Raw genomic sequence first — 20,635 nt, 5'->3', positions numbered from 1 at the left:
GGTAGAGAAAAGGGAGTAGGTAGCCTTTTGGTCAGATGAAACAGAGCAGTTGTACATCAAAGTAGATTTGTGGGGGTTTTTTTATACGTTACTTGAATTCACAAAGGGGATCCTTCCCATTTAGAGCCTTTAGCGACTCTGTTTCATAATGAAATAATCTTTATGCTTTTATAACCTGATAAAGGTAAATACAAGACCATCTTTATTCACAAAGGATGAATTATTCTAGTTGTGCAAGATGAAAGTCTCATGTTCATGATGTTGTCATTGTGTACGCTGACTGAGTCTATCCTCAAACCTCTGGTACATGTAGTTCCAGGGGAGTCAGTATTCCTCACCAAATTCCTTCATAACCTTGAATCCCTGCAGATCCAGGAGAAGCAGGAGCGCCGGAGGCTGGAGAAGGCTGAGAGGGACCGGGCTGAGGCCAAGCTGGAGGCCGAAATAAAAAATTATGACCCATGGGGCCGGGGAGGGTGCGGCGCACCCCTCAGAGACACCCAAGGGGACCTCATTAGTACGTTGTAGCATGTTTCACTTACATTCCATGTTGGCTCACCCTACAGGATTGCATAAGTTGATTGGAGTTCAATTGATGGCATATATTTCTGTGTAAAGTGTCTGACTGTACTCTGCCTGTCTAGCTGACCTGAAGCAGATGCACAGGCAGAATGAGGAAGCTTGGCTGAACCCCGAGACCTCTCTGAAAGAAGCCACCAGGCCCATCCTGAGGGAGGACAGACTGCCTCCCATCAACACAGTCGCTGGTAGACAGTCAATGCACCAGCTGGCACACTGCAGACATCACATCATTTCACGCGAATGTAATACACACGTACACACAATGCATATGACTGTTCTACTTTATCTTTGCAGGTTTTGCCCCTGTCCAGACCTCCATGTTTGCCAGAGGAAATGTGTTTCCTAACCAGCCAACGCTTCATCAACTCACTGAACTGGATAAGTATAAGCTTGGCCTAAAACAACAGGTACAGTGTGGTATGGTATGGTTTGGGATGTGTTATGTACAGATTTCAAGACCCTGGCCTCTGGTGGCTGTTGGGTCTTTTAGCTTCAACAAGCCATTGATTTAAAGGATGTTGTGTACTGTACACAAACACACACACCCACACACACACACACACAGGTACACGATGTTGTATAACAAACTGTTTACCTTTCGGGCCCTGCCCAGATTGAGGAGAAGCACCTTAGGGAGGCAGAGGAGAGGGAGAAGCTACGCCTGGAGGAGGCGAAGGAGGAGAGGAGGCTGGCAGAGCAGAGGGCTCAAATGAAGAGGGAGTTTGACGAGGAGAAGGAGATCCGAAAACTCAAGGAGATGGAGGTCAGCTGGGCACTGATTGGCTAAGAGGGATTTGGCAGACATTATTGTATATGCCTTTGCAATATACAGTATACAACTTATCTTATGTGGACCACACACTCTTGAATAACAATGCTGAACAATCTTGATAGTAGAATTGGATTTTTATGGTGTGGACAATACACGTAAGGGTTGATTTTAAGCGAGTGTAACATGTTCTTGTGACTCAGCTGTAATTAGCTCAATAAAGTTTGGTCTTCTTCTTGCAACAGAAAAGGGGCAAAAACAAGGAGCTGGTCCGTCTTGCAGAGGAGAAGAAGAAAGAGGTGGAGAAGAAGAAGAAAGAGGTGGAGGAGAATGAGATTGCTGCTGGGAGGATGCGCTATGAGAAAGAGAGACAGACGCGCATTCAAGAGGTGAGAGGACCACAAAACTTTATTAGAAAGTTAAACAAACAGAAATATCAGTATGATCCCCATCTTACTGTCTATCTGCAGGTGCGAAGGGAGATCTCGCCTCCCATCCCCACGCTCCAGAAGAGACACAGGACCCCCCAGTCCACCTCCAGTCCCCCCAGCATGGACAGCAGACGATCCACCTCCTCCATGTCTGTAAGTTACCGCTTGTATAAACCATAAACGTACTGTGGAGTGCATCATCTGAAAACAGGTAGAAACACATGTCTCTGTCCCCCACAGACACCTTTTAGGAATGTTCTCTTTCAGGAGTGTTCTTGTGACTCAGCTGTTATTAGCTAAATAAAGTTTGGTCTTCTTCTTGCAACAGCAAACGGACAAAAACAAGGAGCTGGTCCGTCTCGCAAAGGACAAGAAGAAGAAAAGGGTAGAGGAAGAGGAGATTGCTGCTGGGAGGACGCGCTACGAGAAAGAGAGACAGGCGCGCATTCAAGAGGTGAGAGGACCACACAACTTGATTAGAAAGATTTGAACAAACAGAAATATCAGTATGATCCCCATCTTACTGTCTATCTGCAGATGCGAAGGGAGATCTCGCCCCCCATCCCCACCCTCCAGAAGAGACACAGGGCCCCCCAGTCCACCCCCAGTCCCCCCAGCATGGACAGCAAATGCCCCACCACCCCCATGTCTGTAAGTTACCGCTTGTATAAACCATAAACGTAGTATGGAGAGCATTGTCTGAAAACAGGTATAAACTGATGTCTCTCTCCCCCCCCACACACCTTTTAGAAGGGTTCTCTTTCAGGGCTCCAATCCCAGACAGCTTCTGTCCCAGCTGTTAGGAAGGAGTTGAGAGCTGCAGGTAACACACACACAAAAACACTAAATGTTCCAAATAGCTAGAACCAACACATTGTGGATTAGTTGGTATGTTGGTATGTGATTGTGTGTGTACGTGTGTCAGGCTGCCTACCAGAGTACGAGAGGGAAGTCCTCTGTAAGTTGTCTGCAATCCGTAAAAAGCTGCTCAGAGAGCAGAAACGGGCGGAGGGCCAGATGATGCGCTCAGAGTGAGAGGAGCTGGACTCACTTGACAGGTAACACCCTTCGCGACTGGGGCACTACTGCAAAGTTTAGGGGAGAATAGAACAGAGTTTGGTCATGAAGTATGAAATGCTAAATTTCTCTATGTGGCTTAGGATGGAGGCTTCCAGGGAGTTTATCAGACTGCCAGATGACTACATCCTGTCAAAGAGGGTGGACCCAAAGAACATGAAGAAATACTGACTCACTTTCTTTCTCTCTCTCTCTCTCTCTCTCTCTCTCTCTCTCTCTCTCTCTCTCTCTCTCTCTCTCTCTCTCTCTCAGTCTTTCTCTCTCTCTCTCTCTCTCTCTCTGTTTCTCTCACTCTCTTACTCAATCTCTTACTCTCTCTCTTTTTCTCACTCTCTTACTCACTTTCTTACTCTCTCTCTCTCTCTCTCTCTCTTCTCTCTCTCTCTCTCTCTCTCTCTCTCTCTCTCTCTCTCTCTCTCTCTCTCTCTCTATCTCTCACTCTCTTACTCAATCTCTTACTCTCTCTCTCTATTTCTCTCACTCTCTTACTCACTTTCTCTCTGTCTCTCTCTTTCTCACTCTCTGTCTCACTCTCTCATTCTCTCTTCCTCTCTTACTCACTCTCTCTCTATCTCTCATTCTTTCTCCCTCTCACACTCTCTTACTCTCTCTCTCTCTCTCTCTCTCTCTCTCTCTCTCTCTATCTCTCATTCTCTCTCACATCTCTCTCTCTCTCTCTCTCTCTCTCTCGTTGGCATTCTGAGAGTAGAGTGCCTTGTAATCTGCAACCTTCTTTACCCTACGAATCCATTAGATCAAAAAAAAGTGGAGAATAAATGGCAACTTATCACATCTGGAAATTAAATGCTTGTTGAGTTAATTAAAACTAGCTTGTATAGCATCATCATTAGAACTGCATTATTTGACGTCTGTATTAGGCTATTTACATTTGAATGTCCATTTTATGTGAATTGCGATTGTTTCAGTTGAAAACGTAGTGGACTGAATAAAAAAAGGTCCACTGTGGATACTTATTACATTTACATTTATTCATTTAGCAGACGCTTTTATCCAAAGCGATTTCCAAGAGAGAGCTTTACAAAGTGCATAGGTCACTGATAATAACAACAAGATAGCCCCAAAGCATTACGGGTAGCCAAAACAAGAAGCACACATTGTGAACAACCAAAAAATAAGTGCCAAAGGGAAGAACCATAAGAGCATGTCGTTAAGCAAGTTACAATTAAACAACATGAATCTCTAAGTGCATGTGTACCTGTAGAAAAAGCAAGCAACAGTCAAAATAAAAATAAGACCAACTAAAATAGACTATTTCGCTGCAAATACAACAGTCCAAATCAGTTACAACTAACCAACAAGAGCAACAGGTCTCTAAGCAAGACTCATTGTGATCCTTGAGGAAACTAGCATTGGGTTCAGCAAACCATTCCTAAGTACCGTTGTACTCCCGGAACAAGTGCGCCTTGAGCCTTCTTCTTGAGCCTTCTTTTGAAGGTGGAGAGACAGTCTGTGTCTCTGATGGAGGTGGGGAGTTGATTCCATCACTGGGGGGCCAGGCAGGAGAAGAGCTTGTGTTGGGACCGGTCGGTCTTGAGCGGTGGGACCACCAGGCGGTTGTCTGCAAAAGGCCGTGGGTGGCGGGTGGGGGTGTAAGGCTGCAGGAGAGACTTGATGCTCGTCATCCATGGTGACCCCAAGGCTCATGGCAGAGGATGAAGGGGTCACCGTCGCAGATCCCAGGGTGATTGAGAGGTCGTGGGAGATGGAGGGTATTACAGTTTTTCTCAATTGCTAAAACACTAAAACCCATTGTCTGAACAAAGTTGTCAGTTGCCTAAACTCATGTAGCTAATTGTGCAGTCTGTTGTCAATACCTTAAACTATTTCACATGGTACAACACAATTTGCAGATCTCACTTAGACTTTTCAGCAAAACCCTAAACACATTCTCAGTCTCAAAACACATTCTGCACTCTAATGCACATGTCATCCATACTGGTAAACACAAGTGGCAACAATCCCATACCAATAGAGAACCCCTGTCATTGATTAAACACAACCACTCAAAATAGATTTCACTTGATGTCAAATGATGTGACACAACCAATATAAGGCAGTTTTGAGAGCAAACAGTTTGTTGAAGGTGGGAAGGAGAAGGTCTGAGAATGGATTGAAGAAACAATGTGAGAGGACGAGGACGAGTGCGTGTTCGAGGTGGGCGACGAGGAGGAAGAGGAGGAGGGCAAGTAAGAGGAAGAGGAGGACAAAGAGGAAGAGGAAGACAAAGAGTGGAAATATTGGATGAAATTAGAGCAACAGTCATCGACCATGTTATAGTCCATGGACTGACAATGAGGGAAGCAGGACTTAGAGTGCACCCCAATTTGAGCCGATTTTCTGTGTCCACCATAGTAAGAACATTCAGAGAAGAGAACAGGTAGAGTATACTACTGTATTTTTGTCATTGCAGATTTACTGTACTACACTATTGCAGCTGTTTCAATAGACATTTGTAAAGTTCATCACTGTATGTATTGTACTGCATGAATATTTTTTGTAACTGCACATCTATTTTCTGTAGAACTGCAAGGCTGCCACATGCAGGTGGAAGGACAGCCATATTCACTCCGGAGCAGAGACCATTATAGTGGGCATGGTCCTTCAAAATATTTGATACGACTCTGAGAAATCCAGGAACGAGTCATACAAGACAACACACACTTGACCGTGTCCTCCATCGTTACAGCATACGAATAAAACAGGTATACCGAGTACCTTTTGAGCGCAACTCACAAAGGTTGAAAGAACTGCGAGCTCAGTATGTGCAAGTAAGTGTACTTTCAGACACATTTACTATAATCCAGATTGTGGACAGTACTGCCACATACTACGTGAATGACATTACTCTTCAGTTCATACAATGTATGTGAATCAGAAGTGCATACGGTAGGCCTAATTGAACTCTACAATATAACACTGTGTCTGTACGACTTACAAAATTCTCCATACAGTATATTGTATTCCTACACAGACAATATTTGACTCGGAATCCTTGGAGAGACCCCATGAGTTCATCTTTGTCGATGAAGCAGGCTTCAATCTAACGAAGAGGAGAAGGAGAGGCCGAAACGTTATTGGACAGCAGGCCGTTGTTGAAGTCCCTGGTCAACGAGGTGGCAATGTCACAATCTGTGCTGCTATCAGCAACCATGGTGTTCTACATCACCATGTTACACTCGGGCCATATAACACCCAGCATCTTCTCAGATTTCTTGCCAATCTAAGACATATTTTTTTTGAGCAGCGGGTTCAAGAGCAGCAGGGTCAAGAGCTAAATGAGAATCCCATTCCCACCTATGTGATAGTGTTGGACAATGTCAGTTTCCACCAAGCTGCTCTGGTAAGGGAATGGTTCCACATCAATGGTCAGTTTATGACCTTGTACCTCCCTCCATACTCGCCTTTCCTGAATGCGATTGAGGAGTTTTTCTCCTCATGGAGATGGAAAGTGTATGATAGACAACCCTACACCAGGGTAAATCTGCTGCAAGCCATGGAATTAGCCTGTGATGACATAGGTGAGGAATCATGTCAGGGCTGGATACGGCACACAAGAGGCTTCTTCCCCCGTTGTCTCAGGAGAGAAAATATTGCTTGTGATGTCGACGAAGTGCGCTGGCCTGACCCAGCCCAAAGACAAGAAGATGCACATTGATGACATGATGACTCCTTCGATTTTTGTCCCTTTTTACTCTAATGTACAATAAACAAGTTGTATGGCCCTGGACATTGTGCTTTCTATTTGTTACAGTAACAGTACTGACAGCTCAATATATTTTAAGTGGTTGCAGGTTCATATCAACAAAGAACAAGAGTGAGTTGTGAGTAGTGAGATGCAGGGTACCGTACTGTATAGGGGTACAAGGAGGAGAAAGAACCAACAAAAATTTGAGCAAAGCAGAGTAGTCATTTCTGATACATTTTTTGCTACTACGCTCAAAATCTATTGAGCAGTCAGTACCGTTACTGTAACCAATGGAAAGCACAATGTTCAGGGCCATACAATTTGTTCACTGTACAGTATACGGCCTACAATGCACTGTACTACAGTATACAATACTATAGTAAAAGGGACAAAAATCAAAGGAGTAAATGTGATCAATGTGCTTCTTCTTGTCTTTGGGCTGAGTTAGGCCAAAGCACTTTGTCGACATCACAAGCACTATTTTCCCACCTTCAACATCCTGTTTACTCTCTGAACTGGCTTATACACAACTCATATATATATATATATATATGAGTTGTGTCACATCATTTGAAACAAGTGAAATCAATTTTGAGTGGTTGTGTTTAGTCAATGACATGTTTTCTCTATTTGTATTTGATTGTTGCCATTTGTGTTTACCAGTATTGATGACATGTGCATTACAGTGCAGAAAGCGTTTTAAAAATGAGAATGTGTTTAGAATTTTGCTAAAAAATTCTAAGTGAGATCCGCAAATTGTGTTTTACCATGTGAAATAGTTTAAGGTATTGATTACAGACAGTGTAATATTTGTATTTTATATTGTATTTTACACTGTAAATTGGCAAGTTATATTTTCTTTTATGGCAACTTATATTTTATTTTATTGCATATTTTATTTTAATTGTATTCCACTTAGTATTGCTAGTTTATGTATCCTTAGTATAGTTAAACCATATATCTACATTTAAGATTCCTATATGTTTATTGTATGCACCCTCCTGCCAAAGCAAATTCCTTGTCTGTGCAAACTTTCATGGCGAATAAATCCGTTTCTGATTCTGACAGGCCAATTAGCTACATGAGTTCAGCCCACTGAGAACTTTGTTCAGCCAATGGGTTTTAGTGTTTTAGCAATTGAGAAAAACTGTAATACGGCATGACAACAGAAATTGTTCCACTGGTAGTATTTTTGGATGACACACACACCTCAAAGCATTTAGGGAATACACTGAGGTAAATACATTATTTTATTTCAGACCATTCTGGACAAAGAATTGTAAGATGTAGGCCTAATGAGATAAAAATCTTCATAATAACCATCTACGTAAATACATTAAAGCTTCATGAGTGTTACTGATCTAATCAAGCTACTTTGTAGGCCTATTGATGACTTTCCGATGTAACTTATGAAAATAATGAATGAATTGTTTAGGCGGGATACAAATGATTACTTAACTTACGAATAAAAGTAAATGACCATGCGCGATTCACACACACACTGTTATTTTGTAGTCTAATGATATTATTTTAACGTTATCCCTTAGCCGACATATTAGACATTGTGATGATATCATTCTGTTGATACACTAGGCCTAGAGTGCATGTATTTATTTTCGATACTGAGACTGCAGTCGGCCAATCATCAAAAGGACTGTTTGGGAAGGAAAATCACTGATTTATTTTGCATACACAAGAGAACGATCCGCGTCCTTCGGGGTGCGCGCAACCCCACTTTTACCATAGGGAACTTCCCTGCAAAGAAGCATCAGGCGTGACATCATAATCAGAAGTTGACATAGCAACGGACACATCTTGGCATTCCAAAGCATTATGATGTCACGCCTGACGCTCTTTGGCAGCCGATATTAGCTAAGACTGACACAAACAGAAACTCAGTACAGAGATAAGGTCTTAATGCGTACCACTAATATTAGTGTCATTGCACAGTTAAGAACAAGCACTGTCAGAAATATGGGAGTTACATCATCATGTGTGAGAACTTTTGGTGTGCTTTAGTTGGAAGAGAAGCCTTAATTAGGCTACCTGTGTGCCTTACCAGTTGCCAAATACTAGTAGGTAAACACAGTCTTGTGTTCACAGAAGTGTTCACAATTTTCCATCTGCAAAATTGAGAAAACTGAACTTGAGAACTTCCTCAAGCAACAGAGGGCCAAAGTTTCAGAAAATGAAGCTTAACCCTAACTTTAAACAAGATGGTCCTTACATGGAAACAAGGGTGAGTTTCTCTTTATTCAGTAGAGTATAGACAGCTGACTGGCTTTTATTTCAAAAATGGTGTGAGAGGAATACTCATCTGTGAATGGCACCTCATTTGTAGCGAGTAAATGTCATTTTAAATGGATCACAGCTCATAGCATGAAGCCTTTTCTCTCTTCCCTAGGAGTACGGTGCCTCCCTCAGAAGAGATCCCTCCACTCTGACTGAAGGGGGGAGAGGGGTGTACATGGGCCACCACCCGGCCGAGGGCAGGGGTCCCTGGGCTGAGGAGGGTGGACGTCCCTATAGAGAGAGCAGGACCACTAGACTGGGAAGGGTGGAGCCTGTTGAGTGGAGGGCACCAACGTACCAAGAGGAACTAGAACAGCAGGTGACCCCCCCTCCCTTCTATGAGTTGGGATACTGTACAAACATACGCAAAATACTGTAAATAGTATTGATTCTGCTCATAGATAAGTGACTGGTATTGAAGGTACAAACTCACCAAAACATGGACTGAACTTAGATACATGGAATTTTCTTGCTCAACTTTGAGTTAAGATTCTGTGTTTTACTTTAGTCTATGTTTGAAACAAGTAGAGCAATGATGGTGGGCATGTAATGTTTTGACATGAATGGTACAGAGAATGGAGGAGTGAACGTTTTGGTCAGATCAATGATAAAAGTTGTAGATTTATATCGATTTTTAACATCATTTGAAAGTTAGTTTGATTCATCCCATTTAGACCGTCTCACCGATGATGTCACAATCTATGCTGGGTCTATCCTCAAATCTCTGGTACATGTGGTTCCAGGGGAGTCAGTATTCCTCACCATATTCCTTCAAAATCTTGAATCCCTCCAGATCCAGGAGAAGCAGGAGCGCCTGAGGCTGGAAAAGAAAGAAAGAGACTGGGCTGAGGCCAAGATGGAGGCTGAAATGAAGAACTACAACCCATGGGGCCGGGGAGGGTGCGGCGCACCCCTCAGAGACACCCGAGGGGACCTCATAAGTACGTTGTAGCATGTTTCACTTACCTTCATTGTTGGCTCACCTTTCAGGATTGCATAAGTGGCTCTGTGTTAAATTGATGAGAGATGCAGGCTCATCCCAATATATATATATATATATATACAGTGCCCTCCAAAAGTATTGGAACAGTGAGGCGAATTCCTTTATTTTTGCTGTAGACTGAAAACATTTGGGCTTGACATCAAATAATGAACGTGAGACCAGAGATCAACGTTTCAGCTTTTATTTCCAGGTATTTACATCAGGATCTGATGCACAACTAAGAAAATATCACATTTTGTTTGAATCCACCCATTTGTCATGTGAGCAAAAGTATTGGAACAGATATACTTAAAACATATTTAAGTGAATAAGACTTAATATTTAGTTGCAAATCCTTTGCTTTCAATAACTGCAGCAAGTCTGTGACCCATTGACGTCACCAAACTTTTGCATTCTTCCTTTTTGATGCTTTCCCAGGCTTTCACTGCAGCCTCTTTCAGTTGTTGTTTGTTTTGTGGGGTTCCTCCCTTCAGTCTCCTCTTAAGCAGGTAAAATGCATGCTCTATAGGGTTTAAGTCTGGAGATTGACTTGGCCAGTCTAATACCTTCCATTTCTTGCCCCTGATGAACTCCTTTGTTGTTTTGGCAGTGTGTTTTGGGTCGTTATCTTGCTGCATGATGAAGGCTCTGCCAATCAGTTTGGTTGCATCTTTCCTTAAATTGGCAGACAAAATGTTTCTGTAGACTTCCGAGTTCATTTTGCTGCTGCCATCATGTGTTACATCCTCAATGAAGATTAATGAGCCCGTCCTAGAAGAAGCCATGCAAGCCCAAGCCATGACATTACCTCCACCGTGTTTCACAGATGAGCTTGTGTGTTTGGGATCATGAGCAGTTCCTTTCTTTCTCCAAACTTTAGCCTTTCCATCACTTTGGTAAAAGTTAATCTTTGTCTCATCAGTCCATAAAACTTTGTCCCAGAATTTTTGAGGTTCATCTCTGTACTTTTTGGCAAATTCCAGCCTGGCCTTCCTATTCTTCTTGCTAATGAGTGGTTTGCATCTTCTGGTGTAGCCCTTGTACTTTTGTTCATGAAGTCTTCTGCGAACAGTAGATAGTGATACCTTCACTCCTGCCATCTGGAGGTTGTTGCTGATCTCACTAACAGTTGTTTTAGGGTCTTTCTTTACAGCTCTCACAATGTTTCTGTCATCAACTGCTGATGTTTTCCTTGGTCTACCTGTTCGACGTCTGTTACTTAGTACACCAGTAGTTTTCTTCTTCTTCAGGACATTCCAAATGGTTGTACTGGCTATGGCCAATGTTTCTGCAATGGCTCTGATTGATTTTCCATCTTCTCTAAGACTCACAATTGCTTGTTTTTCACCCAAAGACAGCGCTCCGGTTTTCATGTTGTTTTCACCTCTGAATACAGTCTGCATAGACAAAACCTATCTTACCCAATCTGAACCTGAGTGTAGACATTCAGTGGTATTTATTGATTGAATAATGTATGTAATAGGACACACCTGGGCAACAAAACACACCTGTCAGTCATATGTTCCAATACTTTTGCTCACGTGACAAATGGGTGGGTTCGAACAAAAAGGTGATATTTTCTAATTTGTGCATCAGATCCTGATGTAAATACCTGGAAATAAAAGCTGAAACGTTGATCTCTGGTTTCACATTCATCGTTTGATGTCAAGCCCAAATGTTTTCAGTCTACAGCAAAAATAAAGGAATTGGCCTCACTGTTCCAATACTTTTGGAGGGCACTGTATATATATAGGTGCTCATCTGATCTGTGAAGCCCTCTGTGACATTGTAAGAAGGGCTATACAAATAACATGATTTGATATAGTCACTTTGTAGAGGGCCACATTTTAAACAGTTTTGAAGTCAGGGGTAAAAATGTTTGCTGGTCTGCTGCTACTTTTGAATTTTGTATTTAAAACACTTCTTATGATTTGCCTGTCTAGCTGACCTGAAGCAGATGCACAGGCAGAATGAGGAAGCTTGGTTTAACCCCGAGACCTCTCAGAGAAATGTCACCAGGCCCAACCTGAGAGAGGACAGACTGCCTCCTATAAACACAGTCTCAGGTAGACAGTCACTGCACCAGCTGGCACATTGCAGATAACACATACATTAAAGTGCATGGAATACACAAGGTTGTAATATATTTCATCTTTGCAGGTTCTGATCATGTCCAGACCAGTGACATTTCCTGCAGTTTGTTTGCTAACCAGCAGACAGGGGCGCACTGGGGGCAACACCTGGCCGAGGGCAGGGGTCCCTGGGCTGAGGAGGGTGGACCTCCCTATAGAGAGAGCAGGACCACCAGACTGGGAAGGGTGGGGCCTGTTGAGCGGAGGGCGCCAACTTATCAGGAGGAACTGGAACAGCAGGTGACCTCCTCCCCCCCACCTCTATATGGATATTGGAATACAGTACCAAAATACCCCAAATGCAATTAGTTCTGCTCATAGATAATGTTTCGGGATTGAAAGAACAAACTCACCATCATGTGGACTGAACTGTAGAACATGGAATGTTCTTCATCAACTTTGAGATGTGGTGGTTGAAATTGAGATGTGGTGGTTGAAATTGAGATGTGGTGAATGAAATTCCAAGGTGGACCTTGTGATGGTGGGCAGGCATGTAAGGTTTTGACAGAAAGGGTAGAGAAAAGGGAGTAGGTAGCCTTTTGGTCAGATGAAACAGAGCAGTTGTACATCAAAGTAGATTTGTGTTTTTTTTTTTATACGTTACTTGAATTCACAAAGGGGATCCTTCCCATTTAGAGCCTTTAGCGACTCTGTTTCATAATGAAATAATCTTTATGCTTTTATAACCTGATAAAGGTAAATACAAGACCATCTTTATTCACAAAGGATGAATTATTCTAGTTGTGCAAGATGAAAGTCTCATGTTCATGATGTTGTCATTGTGTACGCTGACTGAGTCTATCCTCAAACCTCTGGTACATGTAGTTCCAGGGGAGTCAGTATTCCTCACCAAATTCCTTCATAACCTTGAATCCCTGCAGATCCAGGAGAAGCAGGAGCGCCGGAGGCTGGAGAAGGCTGAGAGGGACCGGGCTGAGGCCAAGCTGGAGGCCGAAATAAAAAATTATGACCCATGGGGCCGGGGAGGGTGCGGCGCACCCCTCAGAGACACCCAAGGGGACCTCATTAGTACGTTGTAGCATGTTTCACTTACATTCCATGTTGGCTCACCCTACAGGATTGCATAAGTTGATTGGAGTTCAATTGATGGCATATATTTCTGTGTAAAGTGTCTGACTGTACTCTGCCTGTCTAGCTGACCTGAAGCAGATGCACAGGCAGAATGAGGAAGCTTGGCTGAACCCCGAGACCTCTCTGAAAGAAGCCACCAGGCCCATCCTGAGGGAGGACAGACTGCCTCCCATCAACACAGTCTCTGGTAGACAGTCAATGCACCAGCTGGCACACTGCAGACATCACATCATTTCACGCGAATGTAATACACACGTACACACAATGCATATGACTGTTCTACTTTATCTTTGCAGGTTTTGCCCCTGTCCAGACCTCCATGTTTGCCAGAGGAAATGTGTTTCCTAACCAGCCAACGCTTCATCAACTCACTGAACTGGATAAGTATAAGCTTGGCCTAAAACAACAGGTACAGTGTGGTATGGTATGGTTTGGGATGTGTTATGTACAGATTTCAAGACCCTGGCCTCTGGTGGCTGTTGGGTCTTTTAGCTTCAACAAGCCATTGATTTAAAGGATGTTGTGTACTGTACACAAACACACACCCCCACACACACACACACACAGGTACACGATGTTGTATAACAAACTGTTTACCTTTCGGGCCCTGCCCAGATTGAGGAGAAGCACCTTAGGGAGGCAGAGGAGAGGGAGAAGCTACGCCTGGAGGAGGCGAAGGAGGAGAGGAGGCTGGCAGAGCAGAGGGCTCAAATGAAGAGGGAGTTTGACGAGGAGAAGGAGATCCGAAAACTCAAGGAGATGGAGGTCAGCTGGGCACTGATTGGCTAAGAGGGATTTGGCAGACATTATTGTATATGCCTTTGCAATATACAGTATACAACTTATCTTATGTGGACCACACACTCTTGAATAACAATGCTGAACAATCTTGATAGTAGAATTGGATTTTTATGGTGTGGACAATACACGTAAGGGTTGATTTTAAGCGAGTGTAACATGTTCTTGTGACTCAGCTGTAATTAGCTCAATAAAGTTTGGTCTTCTTCTTGCAACAGAAAAGGGGCAAAAACAAGGAGCTGGTCCGTCTTGCAGAGGAGAAGAAGAAAGAGGTGGAGAAGAAGAAGAAAGAGGTGGAGGAGAATGAGATTGCTGCTGGGAGGATGCGCTATGAGAAAGAGAGACAGACGCGCATTCAAGAGGTGAGAGGACCACAAAACTTTATTAGAAAGTTAAACAAACAGAAATATCAGTATGATCCCCATCTTACTGTCTATCTGCAGGTGCGAAGGGAGATCTCGCCTCCCATCCCCACGCTCCAGAAGAGACACAGGACCCCCCAGTCCACCTCCAGTCCCCCCAGCATGGACAGCAGACGATCCACCTCCTCCATGTCTGTAAGTTACCGCTTGTATAAACCATAAACGTACTGTGGAGTGCATCATCTGAAAACAGGTAGAAACACATGTCTCTGTCCCCCACAGACACCTTTTAGGAATGTTCTCTTTCAGGAGTGTTCTTGTGACTCAGCTGTTATTAGCTAAATAAAGTTTGGTCTTCTTCTTGCAACAGCAAACGGACAAAAACAAGGAGCTGGTCCGTCTCGCAAAGGACAAGAAGAAGAAAAGGGTAGAGGAAGAGGAGATTGCTGCTGGGAGGACGCGCTACGAGAAAGAGAGACAGGCGCGCATTCAAGAGGTGAGAGGACCACACAACTTGATTAGAAAGATTTGAACAAACAGAAATATCAGTATGATCCCCATCTTACTGTCTATCTGCAGATGCGAAGGGAGATCTCGCCCCCCATCCCCACCCTCCAGAAGAGACACAGGGCCCCCCAGTCCACCCCCAGTCCCCCCAGCATGGACAGCAAATGCCCCACCACCCCCATGTCTGTAAGTTACCGCTTGTATAAACCATAAACGTAGTATGGAGAGCATTGTCTGAAAACAGGTATAAACTGATGTCTCTCTCCCCCCCCACACACCTTTTAGAAGGGTTCTCTTTCAGGGCTCCAATCCCAGACAGCTTCTGTCCCAGCTGTTAGGAAGGAGTTGAGAGCTGCAGGTAACACACACACAAAAACACTAAATGTTCCAAATAGCTAGAACCAACACATTGTGGATTAGTTGGTATGTTGGTATGTGATTGTGTGTGTACGTGTGTCAGGCTGCCTACCAGAGTACGAGAGGGAAGTCCTCTGTAAGTTGTCTGCAATCCGTAAAAAGCTGCTCAGAGAGCAGAAACGGGCGGAGGGCCAGATGATGCGCTCAGAGTGAGAGGAGCTGGACTCACTTGACAGGTAACACCCTTCGCGACTGGGGCACTACTGCAAAGTTTAGGGGAGAATAGAACAGAGTTTGGTCATGAAGTATGAAATGCTAAATTTCTCTATGTGGCTTAGGATGGAGGCTTCCAGGGAGTTTATCAGACTGCCAGATGACTACATCCTGTCAAAGAGGGTGGACCCAAAGAACATGAAGAAATACTGACTCACTTTCTTTCTCTCTCTCTCTCTCTCTCTCTCTCTCTCTCTCTCTCTCTCTCTCTCTCTCTCTCTCTCTATCTCTCTCTGTCTCTCTCTCTCTCTCTCTCTATTTTTCTCACTCTCTTACTCACTTTCTCTTACTCTCTCTCTCTCTCTCTCTCTCTCTCTCTCTCTCTCTCTCTCTCTCTCTCTATCTCTCACTCTCTTACTCAATCTCTCTCTATTTCTCTCACTCTCTTACTCACTTTCTTTCTCTCTCTCTCTCTCTCTCTCTCTCTCTCTCTCTCTCTCTCTCTCTCTCTCTCTCATTCTCTCACTCTCTCACTCTCTCACTCTCTCTCTATCTCACATCTCACTCTCTCTCTTTCTCCCTCTCTCGTTGGCTTTCTGAGAGTAGACTGTCTTCTAGACTGCAACCTTCTTTACCCTACGAATACATTAGATCATAAAAAGGTCCAGAAAAAAGTGGAGAATAAATGGCAACTTATCACATCTGGAAATTAATTGCTTGTTGAGTTAATTAAAACTAGCTTGTATAGCATCATCATTAGAACTGCATCATTTGACGTCTGTATTAGGATATTTACATTTGAATGTCCATTTCATATGAATTGCGATTGTATGTTTCAGTCGAAAACGTAGTGGACTGAATAAAAAAAGGTCCACTGTGGATACTTATTATTTGGTGTAACTGAACCAATTGTCTTTGTCACACAAACTCATTACATAAGACTCAAGGTTGACTGGACACAACTTTCTATTCTAACTTTCACACATTTCTACCATCATTTCCTTTCCAGCAAATTCTTTCTTTTGGTTAAACCATTAATGACAGATTTCGCCCTTGTAATATTAATACGGCATGACAAAAGAAATAGTTACACTGGTAGTATTTTTGGATGACACACACAGCTCAAGTTGGTAGTAGCCTATTACTAGTTTCTGATATTAACTCCTGCATGAAATGAACAAAAATGTAATGGGAAACTGAAGTTAACAAATTACTTGACCTATGGGAAGAAGTTAGCGTTAACCGAATGTTATCTGAATTGAGCAAGAAAGACAAGAACGGTCTTAAAACTGATTTTACGCTAGCTGAAATAATTGAACATTGGCGAACTGTAGTAGTTCATTAAAAAAAGCTGAAAAGAAACAAACATTGAAGATTACTGTACATTTAATTGGCAAATGTCTTCTCAACTCTGTCCTCAAAGCAGCGACCCCTTTTTGTCCAACAAGGCAACACACCGCTAACATAAGCAGTGAAGAGACCAGCCATGCTGGCTCACATTCTACTACTGAGTGTTCAGACACAGTGGACAGTGGAATTGGTGTCAGTTTCCCATCTTCCTTTAAACCGTAGGGGAATTCGTTTTGGTTGTTTGGACAATATTTAACCCCCTACAGGGTCAACATGTCTGAGGGAACACCAACACTTGAACTGAGGGAAACCATTAGTTCAGTCAACACACACACGATTGATTTCACCATTTATTCATATACATGAGAATAGGTTAAAGACTATTACAATAATATAATCGAGAAGAAATAAAAGCATGAATAATCATCTCCAGTTCACCCTTGGACACTACTTTTCTTAATTAGGAAATATTCCTCAGTTGGAAAAAACAGTTTCTAACTACTTGTTTAGAGTGATGCCCCAAGGACATAGCGGAATCAAACACTACACCTTTCTCCCCCCCCACCCCTGCCCCCAGGTCAGACATCATCCACCACCATCACTTTCTCATTCAGCTGGTACTCTATGGTGGCCCAGTCAAAGATGTTGCCCTTGGGGACAAGGTGGCCGTGGTGCCAGGCTTGGACCTGGCTCCTGTGGCGCACGTAGTCCCACATGTTGACATCGATCACCTCCCCCACGAAGCTCTGCGCAGCTTCGAAGTTCCCCAGGTGCTTGTCTGGGTCCTGCCCAAGGAGGACGGTGCCCTTGGGCCTCACTTTGTGGCCGGGCTTGTACACCTGGTAGGTGCTGCGCCGGCCGTCCACCCAGAAGGCCGACAGCCCAGAGCTGGACTCCCAGGTGACGCAGAGGCTGGTGCGGATGGTGGAGAGGGGTGGCAGGTGGAAGAGGACGCCGCCCTCGCTCATGTAAAAGGATATCGCGCCACACGTTGAGCTCGTCGTAGGCTGAGGTGCGGTAGGCGAAGAGGATGATCTCGCGCTCGCCCTGCAGCTCCGTGGCAACGCGCATGCACAGCGTGAACGAGCGCAGCTCCATCTTCTTCTGGGTGATCAGGGTCACAAAGCTGAAGTCTGTCTCGGAAGGGAAGACCAGGACCTTGCCACCCAGACCCACTGTACAGGCCATTAGCACACACGCACACACTTGTTTTCCTTTACAACTGTCACAGGCACCGATCGACATCATCCTTTTTCACATAATGCTCAAAATCATACCTTTACTGGCTGAACACAGGCCAAAGAAGCAAAGCATGAGAATACCAGCAACCTTGTCACTGCAGACACTCTTCCAAGACAAAGCAGACAAATGACAAACTATTAACAAAAACACACACTGTCTCGTAATACAACTAGTTTTGGTGCCCAAATACACATATCCACTGTTCAGCGTTCAACAGAGTAAGATGTATTGGAATAACTCAAACATAAAGATAACATTTCTTACCATGTTTATTTCTCCAGAGGGCCTTGTGATGGTCACTCAGTCAGGCTGGCTGTGGTAGTTATTGGTGTATCTGGTTTCTCAGTAGATCGAACGTGTAGGAGTTTTGTTCAGAAGGATTTAGATCAAGTCTTTGGAGACAGAATATCTTTCAGCTCAAGATGGCTTGATGTTTATTCAGCACGGCAGCAGCAATACATGTAGACACACAATAAGCAATAATATCTTGGACGCCCCATTATATAGACCGATATGAGGAAAATCTCTCGCCCTGCATGCCCCATCATGCAAGAGTGACACCCCCTCCTTTCCCGTCAGGAGGTCAAAAAGGGGGGGAGGGGGGGTTGTATGGGTCGAGGGACTGGGGGTGTTTCATTAATTGTGTTATTATTAGTGTTTGTGTTGTTGTTATTAATAATTGCTCTGACTTGCAGAACAACATATTTGACACATGGCACTGACAATTCAACCAAATACAAAGTATCTATTCAATTTCTGTGTGTTTGTGTGTGTGTGTGTGTGTGTGTGTGTGGGGGGGGGGGGGGGTAAGAGAGAGAGAGAGAGTCTGTGTTTGAGCTTGTAAAATTGACTTATTTTGTAGATATATGCCTAGCATATATGCTCTCCAGCTGTGTTTAATCTCTTACCGGTCTGTTAAACTAACAGCCATCCTAGAAGGTAAACACACACCGTAGGAACTGGATCCTGGTTATTAGTTACAGTTTTATGTTTGTGTCAAACAAGTTGTGAATTAGTTGGAACATTAAAACAGGAGATCATGACTTACTCTGTGCTCAAAGTGATGCTTGAGCTCCAGTGGTTTGCTCTGTGGATGAACGAAACTTTCTGAAGACGTTGTAGCAGAATCACATGAACAATTCCAGGATGCTTTTTTTTCATTGGTTATTGCGTTAAATCTTACCCAGATACAATAGTGCTATTTTCTGATACTTCCGCTCAATTTTGATTTTGCTTCTGTACTAGGTCTGGGATTTCAGTGCATCAGTCGGTTTTCAGAAACACATTTTTTGTAGGTCCAATCAGCGAACAGAGGGAGTGGCTGAGAACGATGACGTTGATGTTGTGCACTAGTTTGAGTAGTAGTTCAGTAATGGCAGCGGAGAACGATGCGAGCGAAGCTATTCTGCGGTTGTGGCAACGCTGTCGAATATCCATAAGTTAAAGCCGGAGCAAGAACAATCCTTGCTGAGTTTTGTTGGTGGTCATGATTGTGGCCTTCCTCCTCATTCAACTTGACTCTCAACGAAGGCAGTCGCATTTTCGTTCCCTCTCCTCCCCCTGACCTTCCCTGCTTGCTTCCCTGCTTGGCTTCACGGAGAAATGCTCTGAAGTTTCAGTAATTTGGATAGTTTTCGATGATATTATTCAAAATCAAGTGAATTGACTACAACCACAAAAAGGAACAACCTGAGGGACTGAAGAACAAGGGAAACAAGTATTTTGGGCTGCTCTCCCAGACTGACCACAGGCAAGCAAGGTAAAGCGTGTTCCCTGTAGAACTATGGCTTGCAACGACTGCAAACAACTTACTCAGAGGATAGTCGAACTGGAGTTAAGAGTCAGAACCCTTTTAGATATCAGAGAGACCGAAGACTTTATAGATTCCATGCTACCTTGCCCGGAGGCTAAGCTACCGGCTAATGAGCCACCCTTGGAACCAGCTTTCTCTCCACCGGCCGATCGACCAGATGAGTCATGGCCTGCTCTCGGCGCTAAACCAAAGAGGCCTAGCGCTGCTTCTACCTTCATCGGAGATGGGACTGGCGCCAAGGATAAAAAGCCAAAAAAGCGAGGCAGAAACTCTTCCCGCATCACCTCACCTTCTAGCGTGCTAGCCACGCAGCTAACCAACATGAAGAGCCCGGATTACCGACACACCATGATGGTAGCTACTACACACATGCAAATCCAACATATCATCGTCTGCTACGACGAAGAACTGGCTCCGCAGCTACAAATAAGGCAAACGTTAGAAATGCAAACACAACACCACACATTGCCACTATCTTGATTGGAGATGCCATGACAGCACGTGTTAAACTGGCAAAGACAGAAAATATTTGTCTTTGCAACACATCTGTCAAGGAACTGTCGTCAGAGGTACTAACAATCCTCAACAATAAACCAAACAACCCTAAGATTATCATCCACACTGGCTCGTTTGATATCCTACACAAGAAAACTGGCACTGAGATACTTAAAAAACGTTTCACCCAGCTACTGAACACACTCAACAGATATCAAGATGTATTCATCAGTGGACCAATTGCATGCTTTTGAAGAGGAAAAGAAGCCTTCAGTCGACTACTATCTTTCAACACATGGTTGGCATCTGTCTGTCTGGCACACAAACTGAGATTTATCGATAATTTCAATGTGTTCTGGAACTGTGCAGACCGTTTTCAAGCTGACGGACTCCACCCAAACCGTAGAGGATCTCGACTACTAACAGCAAACATCA

The 20,635-nt window shown here is 43.8% G+C and overlaps 1 protein-coding gene and 4 long non-coding RNA genes across 5 annotated transcripts; 4 read left to right on the top strand and 1 right to left on the bottom strand.

The window, feature by feature from the left end:
* Positions 1 to 412: 412 nt before the first annotated feature.
* Positions 413 to 1,637, top strand: LOC124476133. Its single transcript, XR_006957008.1, has 4 exons — positions 413 to 517; positions 645 to 767; positions 877 to 1,345; positions 1,597 to 1,637. It is a non-coding gene; the product is annotated as an uncharacterized LOC124476133 (long non-coding RNA).
* Positions 1,638 to 1,698: 61 nt separating this feature from the next.
* On the top strand, positions 1,699 to 2,150 carry LOC124476134. Its single transcript, XR_006957009.1, has 3 exons — positions 1,699 to 1,740; positions 1,822 to 1,935; positions 2,111 to 2,150. It is a non-coding gene; the product is annotated as an uncharacterized LOC124476134 (long non-coding RNA).
* A 10,745-nt stretch (positions 2,151 to 12,895) lies between these two features.
* Positions 12,896 to 14,120, top strand: LOC124475800. Its single transcript, XR_006956971.1, has 4 exons — positions 12,896 to 13,000; positions 13,128 to 13,250; positions 13,360 to 13,828; positions 14,080 to 14,120. It is a non-coding gene; the product is annotated as an uncharacterized LOC124475800 (long non-coding RNA).
* A 61-nt stretch (positions 14,121 to 14,181) lies between these two features.
* On the top strand, positions 14,182 to 14,633 carry LOC124475801. The gene is made up of 3 exons (XR_006956972.1): positions 14,182 to 14,223; positions 14,305 to 14,418; positions 14,594 to 14,633. It is a non-coding gene; the product is annotated as an uncharacterized LOC124475801 (long non-coding RNA).
* A 2,367-nt stretch (positions 14,634 to 17,000) lies between these two features.
* Positions 17,001 to 19,102, bottom strand: LOC124475695 (pentraxin fusion protein-like). The gene is given in 5 exon segments (XM_047032484.1): positions 17,001 to 17,631; positions 17,633 to 17,825; positions 17,928 to 17,997; positions 18,157 to 18,284; positions 18,941 to 19,102. Coding segments are annotated over 4 exon segments (669 nt in total). The 5' UTR covers positions 18,160 to 18,284; positions 18,941 to 19,102; the 3' UTR covers positions 17,001 to 17,228.
* Positions 19,103 to 20,635: the final 1,533 nt, after the last annotated feature.

Source organism: Hypomesus transpacificus, chromosome 13, assembly GCF_021917145.1.
Source record: "Hypomesus transpacificus isolate Combined female chromosome 13, fHypTra1, whole genome shotgun sequence".
Lineage (NCBI taxonomy): Eukaryota > Metazoa > Chordata > Actinopteri > Osmeriformes > Osmeridae > Hypomesus > Hypomesus transpacificus.
This window is presented reverse-complemented; position numbering and strand designations above follow the sequence as displayed.